Below are 23,470 nucleotides of genomic sequence, written 5' to 3' on the forward strand. Positions count from 1 at the left end.
AATTTCTTGGGTTTTAAAAGATTTTGAAATAATTACAACCTATTTTTACCCTTTAGCTATTGATACATAATCTTAACCCTGACTCCTTCTTAGCATAGGTTTTTGTGTGGGAATATAATTGCTGGACCAGAGCAGTAATACCTGTAATTCTAGAACAACCCGATGCCCAATATGTGTAATTCTGGATCTGAGCATCGATACATACAATGACAGGATTGGGTTGAATGTGTCTAATTCTGTCATTGTTCCCTGGATACCTATAATTCTGTAACTGGCACCCAATGCTATTGATATAATCTATGTAATTAGGTTTGGAGGGATTAGATTTTTATCAGTTAATGTTGGTAAACGTCAATTTCACCGTACACACACACATCGATGAAACATATTTCTATTGATAATAATACCAATGTACAGGTAGGCAAAGTAAGAAAAAATGCTGTTTGAGAGCTTATTAGGGTTTGAGTTCAGGATCTTTACTTTGTATATTTTGACATGTGATGTTAACACTTTGTGTTTTAACAGTTATAAAGTTTCAACTTGTTGAATCTGTCAGGAAACAATTACTATCTGATATTACTCCCCCCCCCCCCCCCACCAAATTTCCCACAACTGTGAAAATTTAAGTAGATAAAAATCTAAAAAAAAAAAAAAAAGCATTGATGCTCTGTGTCAAAACGATGAAACCAATGGAAGTCCGCCACGCCTGTGTGTAATGATCCCTGCGCCTGCCGAGCCATGGGGTCATTACGAGCCCTTACACAAAACCCACAGTCTCCATCTCTCCCCAGACTGTGTGTTGTAAGAGGGGGGGAACCGCATTATCGGGAATCACTCGCAGGGGGTCCCGGGGTGCCACCGTGTATCGGTGCCATGGCAACTCAGTCTCTGACATGGCACGGGGGGGGGGCACAAGGCAGCAGTGCAGATATGGGCCTCCTGGTGCCCAGGTCAATAGGGTATGAGGGATGGCACCTGTCTTTATAGTCCCCAGTGAGGGAGCCACTGAAAAACCAATAGAAAGGGGGTAGCTGGCCTCTCAGTGGCCCATCGTGGTAGACAAGCCTCTTGCCAGCAACCAAGATGGCGGTTGCCCCTAAGCACAGAAGCTTCTTGCCAATATCCAAGATGGCAGCGGGTCCGTTCAATACGGAAGCTTATAGCCAGTATCCAAAATGGCGGCTGACCCCTCTCGGCGCAGTAGCGTCTTGCCAGCACCCAGGATGGCGACTGGCTGTTGACCAGACGTCTGGTTTCCGTTTCCTGCCAGGAGCGAAGATGGCGGCGGCGGACGGGGAAGCTCAGTGTTGTCGGTGGGCGGTGAAGCCATTTCCGCCACGGAGGCCTCTCCAGCAGTAAAAATGGCGGAATCGGTGCTGGAAGTTGTGGGGAAGCTGCAGTCGCGACTCTCGGGCAGTTCGGAACCTAAGAAGGTAACGGCGCCGACGGGAGGGGGCGGTGCGGGCGGGAGGCGGGCTTGGGGGCTGCGAGCGCCCGGGCCCCCTCCGGCGGGTGTCGGGGCGGGAGGGCGCGGGCCCCCCGCGAATACCCCCGAACTCAGGCGAACACGGGGGAGTGAGGGGCCGTCCGAGGGCCGCTGCCAGGCAGAGGATCCCGGGTCGGCAGGGCTGGGGGGCCCTTCCAAGGGTCACTGGGGGCAAATGGGGGGGGGCAGGGATCCAGGGCTGGGGGGCCCTTCCAAGGGTCACTGGGGGCAAATGGGGGGGGGGGCAGGGATCCAGGGTCGGGAGGGTTGGCGGGGGGGATTCCAAGGGTCGCTGGGGGCAAATGGGGGGGGGCAGGGATCCAGGGGAGGGAGGGTTGGAGGGGGGGATTCCAAGGGTCATTGGGGGCAGGGATCCGGGGGAGGGACAGTTTCTGAGCTGTCCTCTAAGGGCTGCTGTGAGGGAGAAGGGGGGCTGGGGTCCCATTCCAGGGCCCCAAGGGATCGATGGAGGTTCACTTTCCTGGGTCCCATGCTGGGGACGTGGGGAGAAGGGATCAAGAGAAGGGGGCTGGCTCAGCTCCTGAGAAGACTTCTGGGGGAGCTATAGGGAATATACGGGGAGAAGGCCAGGAGAGAGAGGCTCTAGCAGAGGGGGCCATAGAAGAGGAACTGACTGAGAGGAGTTGGGTCTGGGGGATATCGCAGTGAGGGCGGTCCTGCTGGGGATGACCCTTCGGTGGGCTACATGTGTTTGAACGCACAAGTGGTTCAGTATGTGCCAAGCAGTGGGGAAGTTGCAGCAGCAGCAGTCCTGAGTGTGCTTGCAATATTTTTAGGGGGTCCATATCCAGGCCCTAACCAAATCAGTAGGCTCTGGAGACTCCCGGGTCCCTAACTTGCATCCTACAAAAAGACTCTTAAACAAGGAATAAATTCAATAGGATTTCAGAATGGACTCCAAGGGGGATACCTGCCCCTCTGGGATGGGTTATTCTGCATGTGTGGATGTTTTTTTTTATGTCCTAGATATGGACTGCTTAGTGAAACAAATAACATAGATCTGCTGAGGGAACTTGTTTCTGGAAGGTCCTTCCCCAGTGATGCTGAGAGTTATGGTGGAAACCTGTAATTCCTAATGTAATATTCTGGGTGTGATCATAGTGAAAGGCAATGGTAAACCAAAGCTTTGGCTGTTTGGCTGAAACTGCTCAGGGGAATTTAAAGAAATTTAATTTAAGCTACAGTGGGCTCTTCTTTCTAGAGAGTCCTGGCCTGAGCTGGAAGCCTAGAGCTCCTGGGTTCTAACTCTGGCTCTGACTTGGAGATTCCCTCTCTGTTCTCTGGCAAGTTGTTTAGCCTATATAGCTTTGTCTCCACTTGGAAAGTTATGTTGCGGACATCCATTGTCAGCAACAGTTGGAGATGAGACAGTGCTGAACTCAGTTCACTCTGATCTGTCCTTGCAGTTAAACTGTGTTTAGCACCAATTCAGCTGCATCCATTGCTGGTTCCCATTGTCAACAATTGATGATTCCTGCTATAGACAAGGCTTCTGTGCCTCTTCTCCATCTGTAAATTCAGGACTCTGACTGAGTCTGTGTACTGGCACCTCACTTATGCTGCTACCTTGTTCTCTAGAATCCAAGTTTTCACTGGGGGGCAGGATCGGGGTGGGGGAAGTATCTATCTGTTGTTGTGGAAATGCATGCACTTGGTTTTCTGCATCTGCAAAATCTAAACCAGTAAGTGCTGGTCTACACACACATTTTGCACTGGTAGAATTAAATCTCCTTTTAAACTAACTAGTGCAAGAAACTGAGTAAAACAGCCTTAACTCTGAGAGATATGAACTGTCCCACTCATCTCTGAGTGCTAACTCAGATGTTCAAGGAGAGCTGATGTTGAGACTTGAAGTTTTATATATTTCACTGCTCATCAAATCGTGTAAGATAGAGGTAAGTTTATACTATGAAGATCTACACAATCTACTGTGTGTGACAACTCATTTTGGCATTGCAAGACATTATTACTCATGGTCTATAGGTTAGATCTCTCTTTGTGCACATGCATCAGTGAGAAAATTGCATTTTTATGGGGTTTATTTTCTTGTTACTTCTGTCTGGAGTTAACATGCTATACACTTTTCATAGCACTCATTGTTTCAGGGTGTTAGTAACATTAACCCTCAAAACACCTTTCTGAGAGTATTATCTCTATTTTACAAATGGGGAAACTGAGACATCGCTGTCTAGCTCAAGGTTTCTTGGACCGTCCTCGAAAGCATCTGGTTACTGGCTGGTGGCCGAGCTTATCTAGAATATGGGAATAACAATGTTTATCCACTTTTGTAAAGTGCTCTGAGTTCTACTGCTGAAACATGCTAAGTATTAATATTATTTTTTGCGACAACCTCAGAGTACTGGCACAGAGCGCTCTGTGGGAGACTTTGAATGCTGTTGTCATGAGTTGGAAGCAATCATATTTTCCAGCGGAGGGGGTGAAAACTCTAAAACAGTTACACTGGAGCTGTATTGTGTATTTTGTGTCCCTTCAAAACTGCTTGTTTCCTGCTGAAAGGAGAGAGGGGAATATACAAGCAACATAAAATGTTGTTGAAGAGAATGGGACCAAGCTATGTTGCAATAATCTGAAATATATATGCCTTGTTAGCATTGCAATGGTCTGGTTATTTAAAAAACATTAAAAAGGAAAATGAGCGGTTCAATTAAAATAAACAATATGATGCTTCACAGTACTACTTCATAGGTGGGTACCTGTTAGATTAGGCTCAAGTTTATTAAGGAAAAAATCCAAAAGCTTTGTTTAAACTTTCTCCACACATGTTTTCAACAGAAGCATTGTGGTAGGGCATGAGACTTGGGAATGAAAGTTGTTTTGTTTTGTGGTACCTAAAGGCCGCAATTGTGCTATAAAAACACACCTGAATACAGTCTCCCTGCTCCAGAGGTCATGCAGTCTAGGCACAAGACTGAAACTGTTTTGTGATTCATTCTCCTTGGACAGTGGTAAATAAGCAAGTAATGTATATAATGATAAGTGAGTTTGACTATTACAGAGAACTGTTTTAGCAACCTAAGGCCTGGTCAACACTGAAAAGTTGTATTGGCATAGCTACATCGATCAGGGGTGTGGGGGGGAAAAGCCCACCCTGACAGTCATAGCTATGCTGACATCACCCCCATGGTAGATGCTGCTGTGTCATGAAAGAAGCTCTGTTAACAGAAACCTAACTTCAAGGAAGTGGTGTTCCTATACTGACAGATAAACCCGTTCTGTTTGTATAGGCTTTGTCTACACTATTGGGCTATGTCAGTATAGTCTTCATAGTGTGGATGTACCCTAAGGTGCTGTTGGCGACAGAAGTAACCAAAAGAAAGTCTTGTGTCTGACAGTGTTCATTTAAAAGTTTGCAACTCAGCTAGAAAACCGTCTGAATTACGGATTATGAAAACAGCATATAACATGTCTTTATATATGTACACATTGAAAGCTAGACTCTGCCGTGATGGGCAAGGAAGGATGTGATTCAATTGTTCTATCAATTCGGGTTAGCTTAGCATGATTGAAAGAGCCCTCAAATCTTAACACAGGAGTTTTTCCAAGCATGTTTTCCAAACTAACTTGATTGAAAAATACACCCTTTTTGCTCATCAAGACAGGGCCCTAAAAGCTACAAATAACCAAGGAGTGAGAGGAATTGCTGAGTATGCTACAAGGAAGTATAATTAGAACACAACTGGGATGAAATTAAAGAGAAAACTTGGAGTAAATATAAAGGGGAAAACATTCTAATAGTGGGATCTTTTAGGTGTCTGTATAGTCTCCGCAGGGAAGTGGTGGATGTTCCATTGCCTGAGAGGTTTGAAATTAGATAGGCCGAACCCCTAGGAAGTGTACAATGGGGAACAATCCTAAATGTCCAAGCAATTGTCTGAATGGTTCCAATATCTCTCCATCTACAATTTGCTGTGATTCCTTAACTGAGATTGGTGTCTTAGTTGACACTGCAATTGTACAGCCCTCTGATGTAGACCTTAAGGCAGTGGTGGGCAACCTGCGACCTGTCAGGGTAATCCACTGGCAGGCTGCCAGGCAATTTGCTTACATTTGCACGGCCGGCCAGCGGATTACCCTGATAGGCTGCCTGCGGGCCACAGATTGTCCATCACTGCCTTAAGGAATGCAGAGCTTATTCCAGTGGGAGATGCATTCCCTATGTCATACTCAAACTGTCAACATGGCAGGGCCGGCTCCAGGCACCAGCGAACCAAGCAGGTGCCTGAGGCGGCAAATGTAAAGGGGCAGCAGGAAATTGGGCTCTGGGGCGGCAATCTGCCCTCGGCGGCCACTCCATCACAGCACGTTTCATGCTTGGCAGCAATTCGGCGGCGGGGACTGGCAGCAGTTCAGCGGCCGCACCATCACTCCACCTGCGTGTTCAGTGGCAAGGTTTTTTGTTTTTGTTTTTTTTTTGCTGCTTGGGGCGGCAAAAACGCTGGAGCCGGCCCTGCAGATGGCAACTTCCTATCTGATTTATTTGGGACCCTTTTAAAAATATTGTCTTCCCTGTAACTAGAGGGAGTGATTAGAGTATCTTGTTACATTGCTGTGATCTGCAAGAGGATTGGTTACTCTTCTTGGTTGTACTTAGGTAGCACTTATTTCTAGGCCATCAAATGTGAGATGCAAACTTGACCTGTGGTGTTGGTGCCCAGTTTTATCAGAGATCCTTGTGTGGAGCAGCAACAGACTAGGGCTCAGTAGCCCCTTGTTTCCCCCAAACTATCTGCTGAGGAGTGTCATGATAATAGAGCTGGGGTGAAGGGAGAAGGAATGTTGTTACTCGACAGTAGCACCTGCTACTTAATTCGCAGCAATCTAAACGATATGAAAGGAGTTATCTTGGGAGAGCAGATGACAAGAGGATTTACATCAACAAGACCAATCAGTCAAAAATGGAGGTATAACTTCCATCCCAATGCTTGATATCCAGGCTCCAGACCTCATGATCCGATGGGGTTCCTTCTCCTGGATGTATAATCTGGGTGGGGTAGCAGGGAGGGTGAATTTAAGAATCAGTTAATTATTGTTGGAGCACATGGGGGATAATTCAGTGTCCCCTTCAGTATTTCAGAACAACGGTGCTAAAAAGCCATGGTTGGTTTAAATACTTTGAGACCAACAGACAAATTAACCTTCAACCATGGAGAAGTGGTGATCAGCCCTCTGCAGTGAGCAGAAGCCATCCCATTAGTTCTTTAGGATAGATGAACTTCTGCTTTTCTTATGTTAAGTTTTGGAAAGTCAAAGCATCTTTCAAATATATGTCAAAACTTATTTTGTTCAGTGATCAATATATAACTTTTATAATCTGGCACTGGAAGGATACTTTTAATGGCTGAGGTTAGTAGAATGTCTAATTACACCCCAAAATTAATGTTAATTTTAAAGGTAAGTGCTTCTGGGTCATGGATGTCATCGTCTTTTGTGTTTGTACAGCACACAAAACAACTGAGCTCTGAGCTATGATGGGAGTGTATAGGTGCTATGATAGTGTCTTGATTTTAGATGCTGAACACTCAGACTTTTGAAAGGGGCCTGATTCTTGGAGGGTGCGTGCTCAGGCACGATTTTCAGAAAGGTTTCAGAGTAGCAGCCGTGTTAGTCTGTATCCGCAAAAAGAAAAGGAGGACTTGTGGCACCTTAGAGACTAACCAATTTATTAGAGCATAAGCTTTCGTGAGCTACAGCTCACTTCATCGGAGCATCCGATGAAGTGAGCTGTAGCTCACGAAAGCTTATGCTCTAATAAATTGATTTTCAGAAAGTGCTCTTGAAGAGATCCCAAGATGGGCATCAAAAATCACTGGACACTTCTGAAAATGCTGGCCCTGGGTTTTATATCCATCCCTTTTACAAACTTGCTGTGTGACTCTGGATAATCTCATCGGTGTTTCCATTCTCCATGAGTAAAGTGGAGATAATACTTCACAGAAGTGCTGCGACTTAATGCTTACAGTGCACTTTGACAGGTTTCAGAGTAGCAGCCGTGTTAGTCTGTATCAGCAAAAAGAACGAGGAGTACTTGTGGCACCTTAGAGATGAACAAATTTATTTGAGCATAAGCTTTTGTGGCCTAAAACCCACTTCATCGGATGCATGCCGTGGAAAATACAGTAGGAAGACACACACACAGAGAACATGAAAAAATGGGTGTTGCCATACACACTATAACGAGAGTGATCAATTAAGGTGAACTATTATCAGCAGGAGAAAAAAACCTTTTGTAGTGATAATCAGGATGGCCCATTTCCAACAGTTGACAAGAAGGTGTGAGTAACAGTGGGGTGGGGGGAATAAGCACGTGGAAATAGTTTTACTTTGTGTAATGACCCATCCACTCCCAGTCTTTATTCAAGCCTAATTTAATGGTGACCAGTTTGCAAATTAATTCCAATTCAGCAGTCTCTCGTTGGAGTCTGTTTTTGTTGTTGTAATATTGCGACTTTTAGGTCTGTAATAGAGTGACCAGGGAAATTGAAGTGTTCTCCGACTGGTTTTTGAATGTTATAATTCTTGGCGTCTGATTTGTGTCCATTTAGTCTTCTATGTAGAGACTGTCCAGTTTGGCCAATGTACATGGCAGAGGAGCATTGCTGGCATATATCACATTGGTAGATGTGCAGGTGAACGAGCCTCTGATAGTGTGGCTGATGAAATTAGGTCTTATGATGATGTCCCCTGAATAGATATGTGGACACAATTGGCAATGGGCTTTGTTGCAAAGATAGGTTCCTGGGTTAGTGGTTCTGTTGCGTGGTGTATGGTTGCTGGTGAGTATTTGCTTCAGGTTGGGGGGCTGTCTGTAAGCAAGGAATGTCCTGTCTCCTAAGGTCTGTGAGAGTGAGGGAGCATCCTTCAGGATAGATTATAGACCCTTGAGGATGCCCTGGACAGGTTTTAGACGGGGGCTGAAGGTGATGGCTAGTGGCATTCTGTTACTTTCTTTGTTGGGCCTGTCCTTTAGTAGGTGACTTCTGAGTACTCTACTGGCTCTGTCAATCTGTTGCTTTACTTCAGCAGGTGGGTACTGTAGTTGTAAGAACGTTTGATAGAGATCTTGTAGGTGTTTGTCTCTGTCTGAGGGGTTGCACTTTGAGATTCTCAAATGACAGCAGTGCAAATTAACCTTTGATGCATCCGTAATGCTGCTGCCTTGCAGACTTCCCCTCTCTTTCTGCAACAAAACGTTATATTTCTTTGAATCAGTCCTACCATCTTAGTAGCTTGATTTGAAGTCAGATAACAGCTGTTTGTGGATATGAGTTTAGAGAAATTTGTTGCTCAGACATCTCTAATAAGCTCCCATACAGTGCTACAGTGCAGAATTTTCTTCCTTTCTAATCTCAGTATGTGATTAGTATGATAAGTCTAAACACTTCTCTTGTTGTCTCTGCAGCTGCTGAAAAGTCTGAAGAGACTTTCTGAGTTGCCTATCACGGTTGACATCCTTGTGGTAAGAACTATAACAATCTTATATTTTTATGGTACCTTTCATGGAACAGAGTAACAAAATGTCTCCCTAAATTGAAATGTGACTAGGATATTGGGGCTAACGCTCAGTTCTTATGGAAAATGCCATGTAGGGCTAAAGACAAGTGAAGCTGAAATCAGCATCAAATTGGAAACAAGGTGTAAATTAAAAGTGATCAACCATTGCAATGGATTACCCAGGGATGTGATGAATACTCCATCACTTGGAGTCATTAAACCAAGATTGGATCTCTTTCTAAAACAAATGATCTAGTTCAATCACAAGTTATAGGGCTTGATGCTGGAATCCCTGGGTGGATATTGGCCTGTTGTACAGGGGGTTCAGAATAGATTATCGTAATGGCCTCAAGACTTTAAAATTAGGGCTGTTGATTAATTGCAGTTAACCCATGCGATTAACTGAAAAAAATTAATCGCGATTAATCGCAGTTTTAAATGCACTGTTAAACAATAGAATACCAATTGAAATTTATTAAATATTTGTGGAATTTTTTGTACATTTTCAAATATATTTATTTCAATAACAACCCAGAATACAAAGTATACAGTGCTCACTTTATATTATTTGTTACAAATATTTTCACTGTAAAAAGATAAACAAAAGAAATAGTATTTTTTCAATTCACCTCATACAAGTACTGTAGTGCAATCTCTTTATCATGAAAGTGCAACTTACAAATGTAGATTTTGTTTTGTTACATAACTGCACTCAAAACCAAAACAATGTAAAACTTGAGAGCCTACCAGTCCACTCAGTCCTGCTTCTTGTTCAGTCAACCGCTAAGACAAACAAGTTTTTACAATGTCACCTGAAAGTGAGAACAGGCATTCGCATGGCACTTTTGTAGCCAACACAGCAAGGTATTTATGTGCCAAATATGCTAAACATTCATATGCCCCTTCAGCTTTGTCCACCATTCCAGAGGACATGCTTCCATACGGATGATGCTCATTTAAAAAAAAATGCATTAATTACATTTTTGACTGAACTCCTTGGGGGAGAATTGTATATCTCTGGCTCTGTTTTACCCGCATTCTGCCGTATATTTCATATTATAGCAATCTCGGATGATGATCCTGCAGATGATGATCGTTTTAAGAACACTCGCTGCAGATTTGACAAAATCCAAAGAAGGTACCAATGTGAGATTTCTAAAGATAGCTACAACACTTGACCCAGGCTTGAAGAATCTGAAGTGCTTTCCAAAATCTGAGAGGGATGAGATGTGGAGCATGCTTTCGGAAGTCTTAAAAGAGCAACACTCCGATGTTGAAACTACAGAACCTGAATCACCAAAAAAGAAAATCAGCCTTCTGCTGGTGGCATCTGACTGAGATGATGAAAATGAACATGTTGGTCTGCACTGCTTTGAACTGTTATCAAACAGAACCCGTCATCAGCATGGACGCGTGTCCTATGGAATGGTGGTTGAAGCATGAAGGGACATAAGAATCTTTAGCACATCTGGCACGTAAATATCTTATGATGCCGGCTACAACAGCACGATGCAAATGCTTGTTCTCACTTTCAGATGACATTGTAAACAAGAAGTGGGCAACATTATCTCCTGCAAATGAAAACAAACTTGTTTGTCTGAGCGATTGGCTGAACAAGAAGTAGGACTGAGTGGACTTGTAGACTCTAAAGTTTTACATTGTTTTATTTTTGAATGCAGTTTTTTTTGGGGGGGGGGGGTAAATTCAACTTTCACAATAAAGAGATTGCATTACAATACTTGTAATTTTTTTAATCGCTTGAAAGCCCTACTTAAAATCTGTATCTGAAAGTGGTCATGACCCTTTTTCCTGTGACTTATCTGACAGATGACCTCCTAGCACTGTGATGGAACATTTCTGACTCTTCACCATCAACTGAATGTGAATTTCTTTCTCTTTACTAAATATTGAGCACAAGTCTGGTACAATTCCTACCCTAAACACTCAATTGCTTTGGCCATCTCTCCGTTGCACCATGATGATCTCATCAGTATTCCTGGATTGGTTGATGAGCGTTGAGTTCTGTCTTCTTAAACACTGACACCTCCTGGAAGAAATTTGAGCGAAACCATTCTACTTATCGTATATTCTTAAGGGCATTTGCTTGAAAACAGACTATTTGAGTTCACACTTGTTTTGTTGCTGCTCCCCTCCTGAATCTATCATCGGAGCTTGATGGAATTCCAGATCTTTTTATTTAAACCCTTTTAGTAAAAAAGAGTTTCATAGCAACTCTAACATGGCCTGGTGTGAACTCTTGCTGTGGCCGCTCTCTTTCTGTTGCCAAATTGGAAGCTGGTGATGCAATAGAAGGACACTTTGCCTGTGTATCTGGTATGTTTAGGTAGCATTGAAACGGTTAAATTTAGTCTAGCTTTCTTGAGGCCGTTAACTTGAGGGTTCTGGGTAACCAAGTGGATCTGGTAGTTTGACTTTGACAAACCTGTTTTGGGATGACCAATGCTGAGACTGACTCGTTTGCAGAGATCAGCTGATGTCTTGCATCTTTCTTGCAGGAGACTGGTGTAGGGAAGACTGTGAATGGCTTACGGAAACATGAGCTGGTGGGAGACTTTGCCAAGAACCTAGTAGCCAGATGGAAGAAACTGGTGCCAGTCCCTCAAGAAGTAGAGCGGTAAGCTAGCCTATCCATTTGTTTCACTGGATAAGCTGCATTAAATCTCCCAGTGGAGGTGATGCTAGATTTCTGTGGCCTTGGAAATAAGGCTAAGCTTCAAAATACTCATAACATCAGAGTGATAACTCTGCATGAAGTGCTTACCTCATTGTGGGGTAAGTTTCCTGCCTACAGTGGCCACAGAGTTGCTGACTACTGCAGTTTCAGGTCGGAGTAAAGTTTTTTCTTTCAAGAAATGGTAGTGTGATGGAGAGAGATGCTACACACCTAGAAAATGTCTTCAAGAAAGCAGGAGACAAACCCTACATCTCACTTCCCTAATGTTGTAAAACTAGAGAGGAAACTATAGGTACAAAGCAGTGTGGAAATCCTCTTTCTGTGAGCCAATGAAAACAGCTGTTACGAAAACTCAGCCCTTTGGTTAATACTAGCAAGTTTGTTGTAGGAACAGTGCTGTGGCTCCAGGGAGAAGGATTGGCTGATTGAATTGACCTCTTCTGTGGCCTAACTCATGACTCTGTGGTACTAGAGATTGGATTGTAATGGCTGCTGTAGCCCTGCATGCCAGTGTGTGTAATTAGGAGAATGTAGCCCAGTATGGCCCCATGCATTCTTCCTCTGTCTTGAGCTGCTTTGCACTCTCACAGATTGCTGGGAAATCTTCAGTCCTGGTTAGTTAGGACTTGAAGATTTCTGTACTGGAGACACTACCAATAAAGCCCTGAACATTGTGCAGGAAAGAATCATCAATGTTTTTACTATGTTCAACCTCCAGACACTCTTATTCTTCTGTGTACCTGGTTCCCATACGTAATGTCCTCAGGAAGTCGTTCCTTTTATTCTTGTTAGTAGGTTTTTGTCTAACTATTGGGTTGTCTTTGTATCTCTTAGAAATAATATTGATTCAGAAGAACGTGACTATGAGAGAAGCAGCTCTAGGAAACGGCAGCGAGAGCCTTCCCCAAAAGAGGATGAGGAAGCTGAGCAGGACTACTCAGAAGCATTCCAGCCTTCCTGCAGCCAATCATATGAGCCAAACTACAGAGAGAAGAAGGCCAAAAGGTATTCAGAGCCTGAGAGAGCCCATGAGGCCATCAGCTATGGCAGCCAGGAGGACAAGGGCTGGGGCAGAGCTTCCCCAGTGCACTCCTCAGATCAGGAATACTCGGACTATGGGCACGCTTTGTCACCTGAGCTGAGAGAGAGCCCTCAGGAACTGTACATGGATCACTCTGCCTCTGAGGAACAAGAGGTGGAGCAGACAGTGTTTCATCGGAAAGCTAATAAAGGCCAGAGCTTTCAGGACAAGCTGGTGGGAAGCCACGAAAGGAATCCCAGCGAATCCCAAGACAAAGGAAACCTGACTCGGAGCAAAGAGCACAAGTCCTCTCACAAGGAGAAGCAGCGACTGGACACCAAGGGGGAGGTGAGGACCTCTGCCTTTAGCCCAGAAAGACTGCACAAGTCCTCTTTCAAGGAGCAGGTCCGAGAGGCTCCCTCAGCAGGTGGCAGCAAGGAGAAGCTCAGGACTTTAGACAGCACCAAGAGGGAGAAGAACAGAGAAAGTGGTGGCTCCAGGAAGGAAAAGTCACAACCTCACTTGGAGGAGGCTGTTGACAACCATAAGAAGCAAAAACACCGGGACTCTGAGAGAGCCAAACTGGAAAAGTCCAGGCTAAGCCTGGAGATATCCAACATGGATCGGGAGAAACGGAAGTTAGAGGGTAACTCCTCAAACAGGAGCAAAGAGAAGGGGCTTTCTAGCAGCTTAAAGACTACTGAGGGCAAATCCAAAGCCTCTGACTCAGACAAAAAATCTGTGGGTTTCTCACCGAGTTTTGGGGAGGTGGAAGTGGAGGATGAATATGAGCAGCCTAAAATGTCCTTTGAGTCATACCTCAGCTATGACCAGCCCCAGAAAAAGAAGAAAAAAGTGGTTAAACCCCCTCCTCCTCCAGCCCCTGAGAGAAACAGAGGGCATGGCAAGCAAAATGGGTCTAAAGCCAGTACCAAGAGCTCAGACTCGAGCCGAAAGAACACAAGTCACAAGCAGACAAGCGAGAAAAGGGCAGAGAAGAAGCCATCTGGGACATCCAAACCAAAAAAGGTAAGATCTCAGAGAGTCTGAATATGAACAAACGGACATTGGTAAGTGCCACCTTCCATACCAGGGATTCTCTGCCCTACTTGGCAGGTGCTTAGGATTAATTCATGTCCTCTTTGCCATCTGAGATACTGAATTTAGCATAGGGCTGGTGTTCTGTGGGGCTGTGAAACCTGATACGTGGGGATGTCCCATCGGGTACTCCATGGGACCACATTTGGTAATGCCTCCTTCTGAGTGACATTTCTGCTGTTGGGTGAGATGATCCATCCCACACTTGGCTTCTTACTAGTGTCATTGAGCACAATACTCTGTAGCATATACCGGTATGAGTGACTCTCATGTTAGTGAGTGTGGGGATGCTTGGAGGCTCATGGTTGTGTTCTATGCTGAAATTGCCTTGGGCTCATCCACCGATAACATGGACAGGATTGAAATCTCAGCCTGAGGCTATGCCCTGGTGCAGGCTGATCATCGTCATGTGGGTTATTAAACTGTTTTAAATGAATACATCCTACCAGCTTCTGTGCATGTTATCTCCCTCCTTTTATCTCTGTTCAGTTTTGTGATTTCTCTCCCTCCAGATCCCCATTGATGTGATGCCAACGTTACCAGATATCCCCTTGCCTGCAATTCAGGCAAATTATCGCCCACTTCCCTCTCTCGAGTTGATTACCTTCTCTCAGACAAAGAGGAAAAGTATGTGCTGGTCAGGGGATGGGCAGAATCTTTGGGACTGGAAGAGTCCTCGGGTGCTTTTTGGGGGGGTAGAGGAGGAGGAGGGAGATTTTGGTATGATTAACCTCCATGTGCAGAATCCAGTATGTCCCAGTGATTCACTTTGTGTGACCTCTCCCTATCCAGCCTCAGTACCAGTGCAAAGCTCAGGGGACTTAAGGCCTTATATTCTTAGGGGCCACTGTTCTGCCTCTGGCAGGGGCCAAAACCTGGTCTTTCAGCAGAAGATGACTCCCCTCCTCCCCACTTTGTACATTTTGGGAGGGACAGGGGAGAGTCCTTCCTGACCCTGAAGTGGTTGGCTCATTCTGAAGCATGAGCTTTGATTATGTGTCCTTTGGCGCATGACTCAATTCAGGCACAAGTAAAGGGGCTGCAGTCACATTAGAGGTCGGCTGACCAGGCTATGCATGTGCCTCTGAGCCTGCTGTATTAACCTTGATCTGTCTCAATAATTGCTCAGGACTTGCTCTGCAGTTCAAGATGCTCTTAGCACTCAGGTGAAACCATGATGCCGGTCTTGTTTCTTTTCTTTCCCACCTGTCCTCTGACCACAGCAGTGTCCTCGCCCATTGAGGAGGGTGAGGCTGGCTTTACAGGACGCAGGCTGAATTCCAAGATGCAAGTGTATTCGGGTTCTAAATCTGCCTACCTCCCCAAGATGATGTCTCTATATGAGCAGTGCATCAGAGTCCTCAACAACAATATTGACTGTGAGTATCACTCCTGCTTTGCTTTAAAGGTGTAATCATCCACTGTCAGTGTGAGGAGAGTTCTGTGCTTCTGCTGACTAGTTCTGAATACCGGTGGAATGCTACTCATAGGTGTCATGCGGTGCAGTGAGTTGTTAACCTGCGTTTATATCTCCAGGGAGCACCTGGCTTTCTACACTTTACAGTCAAATCACTTAGCAAGCTAAGCAGGAATGGGTTAGGCTAGTACTTGGATGGGAGACTGCATGGGAGTACTATTGCTGCAGGAATTGGTGGAGGGTGTTCTTCCTCTGTGTCAGTACTGAGCCAGTGCCCCAGCTTACGTCTGGAGAGCACTGCACTGTTAGAAATAAGGCACAGAATTGGGGTTTTGACTAGGGAAGTGACAAGTGCCCACATATGGTTAAGATTACCCATAGCACTCTTTTGCAGGAATAGAGGTGTTGGGCCCTATGACTTGCTCAAATTCTGCTGCCTGTAAATTGTCTCTGCAGCAGGTGGATACGGTATATTCCTCTTTCCTGCCCTTCCTGTTTTAAACTGCTGTGTAGTATTGCTGTGAGCTATTTAACAGCTGCCATGGTCTTCTGCATTTCTCTGGTGGCTGCAATGACCCATGTGTTTACCAGTAAGCTCTGTTAAACACTTTCCCTCATGCTGAAAGGAGTCAGATAAACACTGTTGGTCTCTCTCTCACTCTCCTGTAGCAATCTATGAAGTCGGTGGAGTTCCTTTTTCAGTGTTGGAGCCAGTATTGGAGAGATGCACCCCTGATCAACTGTATCGCATTGAGGAATGTAATCACGTAGGTGTCTCCAACTCAGAGGCGGGAGATGGGCAGGAGGGGAATGCTGATATTTCCATGCATGGGTAACATTCTGTCCTCATTGGGAGGAGAAGACGTGGACCATGGCTGAAAGGCTTTGGGAGAGGTCCCCCAACTCTTCATTCTGGTCACAATTTATCTCCTGCCACTGAGCCTCGCTTCCCCGTCAGCAGCCAGTATTTCTGGTGTGACCGTGTTGCCTGGAAGGGCCATCCTCGATTGCTCAAGCAGGGCAAACGGCAAAGAATGGGGCAGACAATCCCCAAAACTGGTGGATTATTCTAATAATTAGATTCACCAAGCCAGCAACAAAACAGCTTCTGCAATATCTTACTGGTTACCCAGAAGCCAAAAATACAGCTTCCTTAAAGCAATCCAGCCCTGAACTTCCACCCAGACAGCCAAGTCAAATATGATGAGGATTACTTAAAATCTTGTTCACCATACATAAAATTCTACCAATCCCAAAGGATCAGACATATTGCCCACCAGGTCAATGAATATTTCATACTTTACCCAAATACACCCATACAACCACTTATTAACTAAACTAAGATTTATTAAAAAGAGTGATTATGGTTAAAAGATCATTATACATACAGATATGAATAAAGTTCTTGGGTCAGTTTCATAGTAGAGATGATGAGCTGCTGAGTTGCAAAATGTTCTTTCAGAATCAATTCCATCAGTTATAATCCAACAGGCAGTCCCTATGCAGAGGCTGTACACATTCTTCCCTGAGAAATAGCAGAGTAATCCAAATAGGGTGTCAGCTTCCCAGTCTTGCAACTCAAAACCTCCCCTGATAAGGTTCAGGCAGACTTGAGATGACAGAGTTCTTTTATAGATCTCTGGCAGGCTGTGCTAGCCTCTTGACATCAGGTAGCACAGCAGGTATTCGCTGGGTGAAGAATAGGTACTAAACATTGTGGCTTTGAAGCAAAACCTCCTATTTCGTATGTATACACAAGAAATTAGTTGTATTCATCAGCAAAAGGTAATTATCCATTCAAGTAGTTCATAGACAATGTACTACAAACTTCAAAGAGAAATATAGACAATGATATTATTACACCCAAGTTTCATCTAAATATTAATATTCCCTTTTGATTTCTAAATTAATAGAACATAGTAACAGATGGGAAGAGAAGTTTATCATCTATCAGTTAATGAGATCACATTGTGAAGTTTCTAACAGATATAGGAAAACACAGACAAATACAATTAGTATTTACTTCTAATTCTTTGACCATACAAAGTTTCGAGCACTCTGATCTATCTAACATGGCTTTGATAACCATCTACAAGAAATGGCCCTGTTTACCATGTCAGTTCTTCTCTAATATGTTCTTAAAGGTTGATCTGGGTCACGTTAGCCTGCTGGTTGCTTAACTCTTTCTGGCTCATTTTCACACCAGGATATCCCACACCACAGATGAGGTGCTTCTGACAGGGGTTAGTGTTAAAATCAGCCTTGGTTGGGTCCCAGGCTACTGGGGCTCATCAGCCATTTCCTGTCTCTCTTGAAATCTGTATCTCCTTCATGCTCCCTCAGCTTCCAGGCTCTCTGGAATTTGGACCTGAAACCAGTTTTCCCTCAGTGCCAATGGTTTGCCAGGCCACCTATTGGGATCTCCCAGCATGGTGCTTACCCTCACTGTGCTAGGAGCATATGGTTGGCTTCTCAGAGCTGCATGTGAATACAACCCAGTATGCAGTTGCACTAACAGCAAGAGGTTCAGAATGCCAGGAGGGTTTTGCCTGATAGGGAAAGTGTCTTATGAGGCTGGAAATGTTCTGGTTTTGAACTAAATGTGGCTGGTTGTGTCCCAGGTCTTTGGCAGTGGATAATCTTACTTGTTGCTTTGCACTGCAGGAAGCCAGTGTTCATAGCACCAGGCCCAGCTGCTGAGTGGATAATGAGACTGACAGAGCTCCCAGCTCTGAGCTGGTGCCCTAGATGTCTTTCAGGAGCACCCCTAGTCTGGTCATGGGTTTTGGCATCCCCCACTTCCTTCTAAGTAGTATTGAGGTCCTGCCTCCTTGTTTACTTTGGTTACATTAATCTCAGGAGGCGGATTGGTGCTGAACACCCTGACCGCTCCTACGGAGGTGCGTGGTGCTTGCCACATCTGTTAGTTCAGGGCAACCAACTGCAGCACCGGCAGCTGAGGCTTGGAGATGGCTCCACTTCTGCTCATGCTAGCATGTGGTGGTACCGGTCCAGTGTAAATCACGGTGAGAGTCAGAGGAAAGAGGAATGCCACCACTTCCTTCTCTTTCCCCTGCCCACCAAAGATAACATGAGAGCAAAATACATTGGCAGCCTGCTTCCCTGCAGCACACCATGATTTCCCATCATGCAGGAGGGCTAGCACATGCCCTCTGTAAAGACCAATGGAGGATCTGGCCTGGAACTCCTTATAAGCTAATCACAGTGCTTCTGAATCCAGCTGGGAGGAGCAGTTTGCATTAAAGCAGATGCTCTTTCATTTGAGAAGAGCCTAGCCAGTGGTATAGACTCCTCCTTTGCCGTGGCCAAGTTTCCAGCTCTACTTTTTGGAAGGCAACAGGGGGTTTTCACACTGCACCTTTGGGCTTTGCTGTGCTGATGTGAAATAGGTAACTGCCCCATAGGGGGCGAATAGACTTAAGTACTGAGGCTACTGTGAAATTCTGCCCTTTGCCTAAGGTCCCTGCAGTCTATTGGATGAGCATGGCAGGAGGGCAGCATGACACAACCCTGTAAACTGGGATGAGCTGAGTGTAATAAGGAACCTAGCGGAACTTCTTGAGAAGAGTCATTACCTCACTGCTTGATTCATGTAGCTGGGACATGCTAGACTTGTGAACTACTTAATAGCACTAGGGGTAATGGTATGTGAAGGGAGGAGGGCCACTAGGTGACACGTGGGTTAAAGATCTGAGCTTGTGCTCTCTGGAGAGAGCCCAGGAAACTGTCTGAGGTAACTCGTGGGTCTGTCTCCAGGTTTTAATTGAGGACACGGATCAGCTGTGGCAGAATCACTGCATCCGGGACTTCAAGAAGGAGAAGCCAGAAGAGTTTGAGTCCTGGAGGGAGATGTACCTCCGACTCCATGATGCCCGAGAACAGCGGCTGCTCATGTTAACACAGAACATCCGCTCAGCTCATGCCAACAAACCCAAAGGTAAAGCAGGCACTGGGTGATGCGGGGGCGACCAGAAGGGAGAGGGACTGGTGAATGGGGGGGGGGTTGTGATTCTTCGTGCTGGAGTTGAAAGGAAGGGATGTCTGTCTAGGTGGCTGGTTCAAATCGGGCCTCGGTTAGAAGCTGTCCCAAATCACTGTTGTCTGCATGATGGGCCCGCTTAAATGGCTTTCCAAGCCTCAGTTCAGTTCCTAAGAGATTTGTTCCATAGCAAAACCGGCTACTGTCCCTCCCTGTGGGGACATCAGCGGTCACGGAGACTAAAATCTCGTTTCGTTCCTAGGGTAGCTCCCCCAGGTTGGAATTGAAGTTATTGATAGTGCACTCCAGGGCTGTTCTGAAATTCTCTCTCCACAGATCTATCAGTCTGGCCTCTCTCAAGCATGAAGCTCGGTAGCAGAGGGGTACAGGGTCAGGGAGGGAACTCTGCCCCATGTAATGGAGTGAAAGGGTGAGGATGTGGTGGCCGGTGCTTCCACCAGGGAGCATAGAGGTGGGATCGGTGCTTTGTGACAGTGAGTTCAGAGGACCCACTCGTGGCTGGATCCTAAGGGGTGTGTTTTCTCTCCCTCTGCAGGCAGAGTGGCCAAGATGGCATTCGTCAATTCAGCAGCAAAGCCACCTCGGGATGTGCGGAGGAGACAAGAGAAATTTGGAACTGGAGGAGCTGCTGTACCAGAGAAGATCAAGTGAGTCTTAAACCTCCCCAACCTGTCCGGTGAGAACCTTTCCTTAGAGTGCTGGGCAGTGGGAGAAACCCAGCAGGTTGTCTCCTGAGCACAAAGAATCCCTGCTGTATTATGGAGGCTGGAGGGAAGGGAACAGGAGAAAGGAGGTTCCCCCTGCCTTTAGATCCTTTCCACTGTGACTAACGGGGAGGGAGAGGTTTGCCACTCATTAGCAATCGATGGCATGTGAATAAATCTAAAAACAATAGACAAGCATCTATCTCACCTGCCAAGCTCTTGAGTTTAAGCTCTCCCAGTTCCCTGGTTTGCTGCAGGAGTAACTTAGGCCGTCTGTTCTGGCAGGAGACACTGGGGCCCTGCAGCACAGGCCTGGGCTGGGAAAAAAACTTCTCAGGTCCCTTCTATCTGTGGAATGTTCCTTGGCAGCCATTGAACAGGTTGGAATGCTATACGCAGTGCTGAGAGTGGCCTGGTCTAATGTTCGAGCACTGGACTAGGAGCCAGTTTTAATCTTGGCTCCTCGACTGTCTGACTCTGTAGCTTTGGGCAAGACACTTAATCTCTGACCCTGTTTCCTAATCTGTGAAATGGGGCTAATGATCCCCCGTTCACTGGACACTGAAGATGAATTGTTGGCAAGGTAATAAGTGCAGTTCAGTCATGTTGCTGGGGAGCTCCACCTCAGTTGTGCAGCAAGTTGTGCGGGTGGGACAGAGAGAAGGGCGTATCGACACAGCCGCTACCCGCGCGTGGCACAGAAATGAATTGATTCCGTCATTGGAACTGTTTGTAGCTCCTCCACGTTTCTCTGAATTGCAGGATAAAACCAGTCCTGTTCACACCGGGTAGAAGTTATGCCCAGCCCGAGGAGGAGCAGTCCTATGATGGGCCCAGCACCAGCAGTGCCCATTCTGGCCCATCTCCAGGCAGTGCCACCTCCGGCTATGACCCCAGGAAACCACCAGTGAAGAGTGAGTTATGCAGGCATCGCTGTCGGCGCTAGTTATTTCTAGCTATCGTTACGATGAGCTTTAACCACTGACTGACCATGCATGGAAGAGAGTGATTGGCAGGGGGATGACTCTAGAGAGGGGGGTTCCTTTTCCAACCCTCCTGTTAACGAAGGGTGGCGGAAATGGTTCAGATTGCTGCAAAGCTTTAGAAATGGTCTTGTGGTGGACGCAGAGACTTGGTTTCATTACCCACCTCTGCCATATATTTCCTGGGCAACCTTGGGGGAAGTCAGTTTCTCTGCCTCAGTTTCCCTGTCTGTAAAACTGACAATACCGACCTGTCTCAGAGGGGTCTTGCAAGGATAAATTCCTATATCTTGGGTGTCTGAAATATTCAGCAGTGGCAGGTGCTCTCACTAAACCTATTCACAAAAATAGGCTGGAATTTAGTCTCAGATTTAAGTGAGGTTTGTTGGATTGTGGTCACGGACTGAGCGCAGCCCTGAGTATGTTCAGCTTAAAATGCAAATCCCACCGCTTTTGTTAATCTTCCGTGGATAACTGCATCCTTCTCATGGATAGCTCACCATGGAGAGGAGGAGGAGGGGGAGAGAAAAAAACTGGCAGAAGGAAGATGCCCTCTGAGCGACATGACCATGTTTGCTGCTTAGATATCACCTTGATAGGCACCTGAGATTTATGGCCAACAAATGAGGAGGATAAATGCCTTTCACAGGTTTGCCGTGTTATCAGTGGAAAGATCTAGAAGACCAGCTGAGGTTCTTAGTCAGAGCTACCAAGTCTGCTGCTCTTTGGAAAATTCTGAGTGTGGCACATGATTTGAATGCTCCCAAAAATTTAAAGCTGTTCAAAATCCTCTGGCCTGCTGGCCAGCCTTTCTTTTAAAGGCACCACTAGCAGATGCTGATATTGTGCGGTTAGTAGGGGGAGGATGGGTGAACCTTGGACTCCTAGTTAGTTCAATCCCTTTTCCACCACGTTGGGGCCTTGCTTTTCCCAATGATGATCAGACCATGGCATAGCCTCCCAGAAGGCAGTGAAAACCCCATTGCTTGAATTAGAGCCCTGCACAGATACACAATTTTGTATCCGCATCCAATCCACAAACATGGTTTGCGGATATCTGCAGATTTGCAGGACTCTAACTTGAATCATGTAAAACTAGACTGGATAAAGCACTGGGGAATGTATTGTAGGGAGCAATTCTTTACTGGCCTGGGGCTGAAATAGAAGATCCCAATAGGTCTTCTCCACGTCTTAGCCAATAGAACTGGAAGCTACAACGTTGGCTTGTGCTACTTGGATGCCAGTGGGATCGTGCAACTAGGTAACCAGTTCTCTCTTCTTGTGATTCTTTGTACCACTACTCTTAGGTCTGTTTTTTTCCCTTTGTTTCAGAAATTGCACCCATGATGGCGAAGACTATCAAAGCATTCAAAAACAGGTTCTCTCGAAGATAAGCTGCTCAGGAGAGAGATAGGAATTCCTCTCTTGTGGGGGAGCGGCATTGAAGGTGGAGGGGAAGGAAGGCACCCAAGGAGCTCCGAGTCCTTTCCTCAGTATGCTCCATGGAGGCTGCAGCAGCTGTGAGAGGCTTAAAAAACCTGCACAAGGATGACAGCACAGTATTTTTCAAGCCAGCCCTCCTGTCCCTTTCTCTACCTCCCCTGCCTTGCCCCCAATTTCTATCAAAACCACCACGTTCAGAATTATGAAACCTTCAGAAAATGTGAAGTCTTGGTATCTGCTGAGAAGGGAAGGTCCAGAGACTGATGTTGCTATTTAACCTCTTAATAAATTTACAAAATGGTTTTAATTAATATTTCCCCCAGATATTATTTGTCACCCCCCCCACCCCCACCCCAGTCCTGGTAGAAGGACCCTGTCTCTTTCCCGGTGACTTGAGTTGGAGCCCCTTCCCTCCATGTGGACGCTGTTACAATGGGAGACTCTTCCTTGATTTCATGCCCACTACATGTCAAGTCCTATCCGGAACAGGTAATGCTGGAGGCCAGTCTGCTCACCAGTCCTTCAGCAGGCTGGTTGGGTCTGAGGCATCACTCTCCAGTTGTGTACGTTCATGAATCCCAGCTCTCAACCTCTCTGATTTCCTTGTACAGATGCTTAAACTGTTGTGTGCGAATTCTGAGGACCCTTCTCCCGCTGTTCTCTTCTTCAGTGTATTGGAAAAACACGAGAATTCTTTTGGGAGAAATATCACTGTGCCAAAATTGAAATTTTAATCACCCTTTTGGGTTTTAGATCGGACTCTGGAAGCCAGAACAATTTTAACAAAACCAATGAAGGAATTGGTTTTCTTTTAGCAGAAGGAAGCAGTTTTATCTAGTTTCCCAAGCATCACACAGCATTGGAAAGGATTTTCTGTGTCTAAAAGCTGGCACTTAAATCCTGCCTTTTCCCCTGTAAATTATTGCTGGAAAAAGCAAAAGCTTTAGTGTTTGGTTTTTTTTTTTTTTAAAGTAAAACCACTTCATGGGGAAAGTGAATCATGTCTTATGTTGGTGCAAACTCTACAATACAAATTCAAAACACATGGTGATTGCACCTGATGTCTGAG

The 23,470-nt window shown here is 45.6% G+C and overlaps 1 protein-coding gene across 2 annotated transcripts; it reads left to right on the plus strand.

Annotated features, from left to right (window-relative positions):
• The first annotated feature begins 1,269 nt into the window (after positions 1–1,269).
• On the plus strand, positions 1,270–22,712 carry ELOA (elongin A). 2 transcript variants are annotated; one of them, XM_073318102.1, is made up of 11 exons: positions 1,270–1,433; positions 8,928–8,984; positions 11,536–11,654; positions 12,549–13,764; positions 14,346–14,460; positions 15,057–15,212; positions 15,920–16,017; positions 19,028–19,208; positions 19,807–19,918; positions 20,738–20,889; positions 22,291–22,712. In XM_073318102.1, the coding sequence occupies exons 1-11, from the start codon at positions 1,362–1,364 to the stop codon at positions 22,350–22,352; spliced, it is 2,340 nt and encodes a 779-aa protein (XP_073174203.1). In that variant the 5' UTR covers positions 1,270–1,361; the 3' UTR covers positions 22,353–22,712. The 2 variants fall into 2 exon arrangements, with proteins under 2 accessions (XP_073174203.1, XP_073174204.1); XM_073318103.1 differs by having other exon boundaries at positions 15,060–15,212.
• The last annotated feature ends 758 nt before the right edge of the window (positions 22,713–23,470 follow it).

This window comes from Lepidochelys kempii, chromosome 19 (genome assembly GCF_965140265.1).
Source record: "Lepidochelys kempii isolate rLepKem1 chromosome 19, rLepKem1.hap2, whole genome shotgun sequence".
Classification (NCBI taxonomy): domain Eukaryota; kingdom Metazoa; phylum Chordata; order Testudines; family Cheloniidae; genus Lepidochelys; species Lepidochelys kempii.

Coding starts and splice junctions, on each gene's coding strand:
- ELOA (XM_073318102.1), top strand. CDS start 1,362: ATGGCGGAATCGGTGCTGGAAGTTGTGGGGAAGCTGCAGTCGCGACTC. Junction 11,655..12,548: donor GTCCCTCAAGAAGTAGAGCG/GTAAGCTAGCCT, acceptor TGTATCTCTTAG/AAATAATATTGATTCAGAAG. Junction 16,018..19,027: donor GCATTGAGGAATGTAATCAC/GTAGGTGTCTCC, acceptor GTCTGTCTCCAG/GTTTTAATTGAGGACACGGA.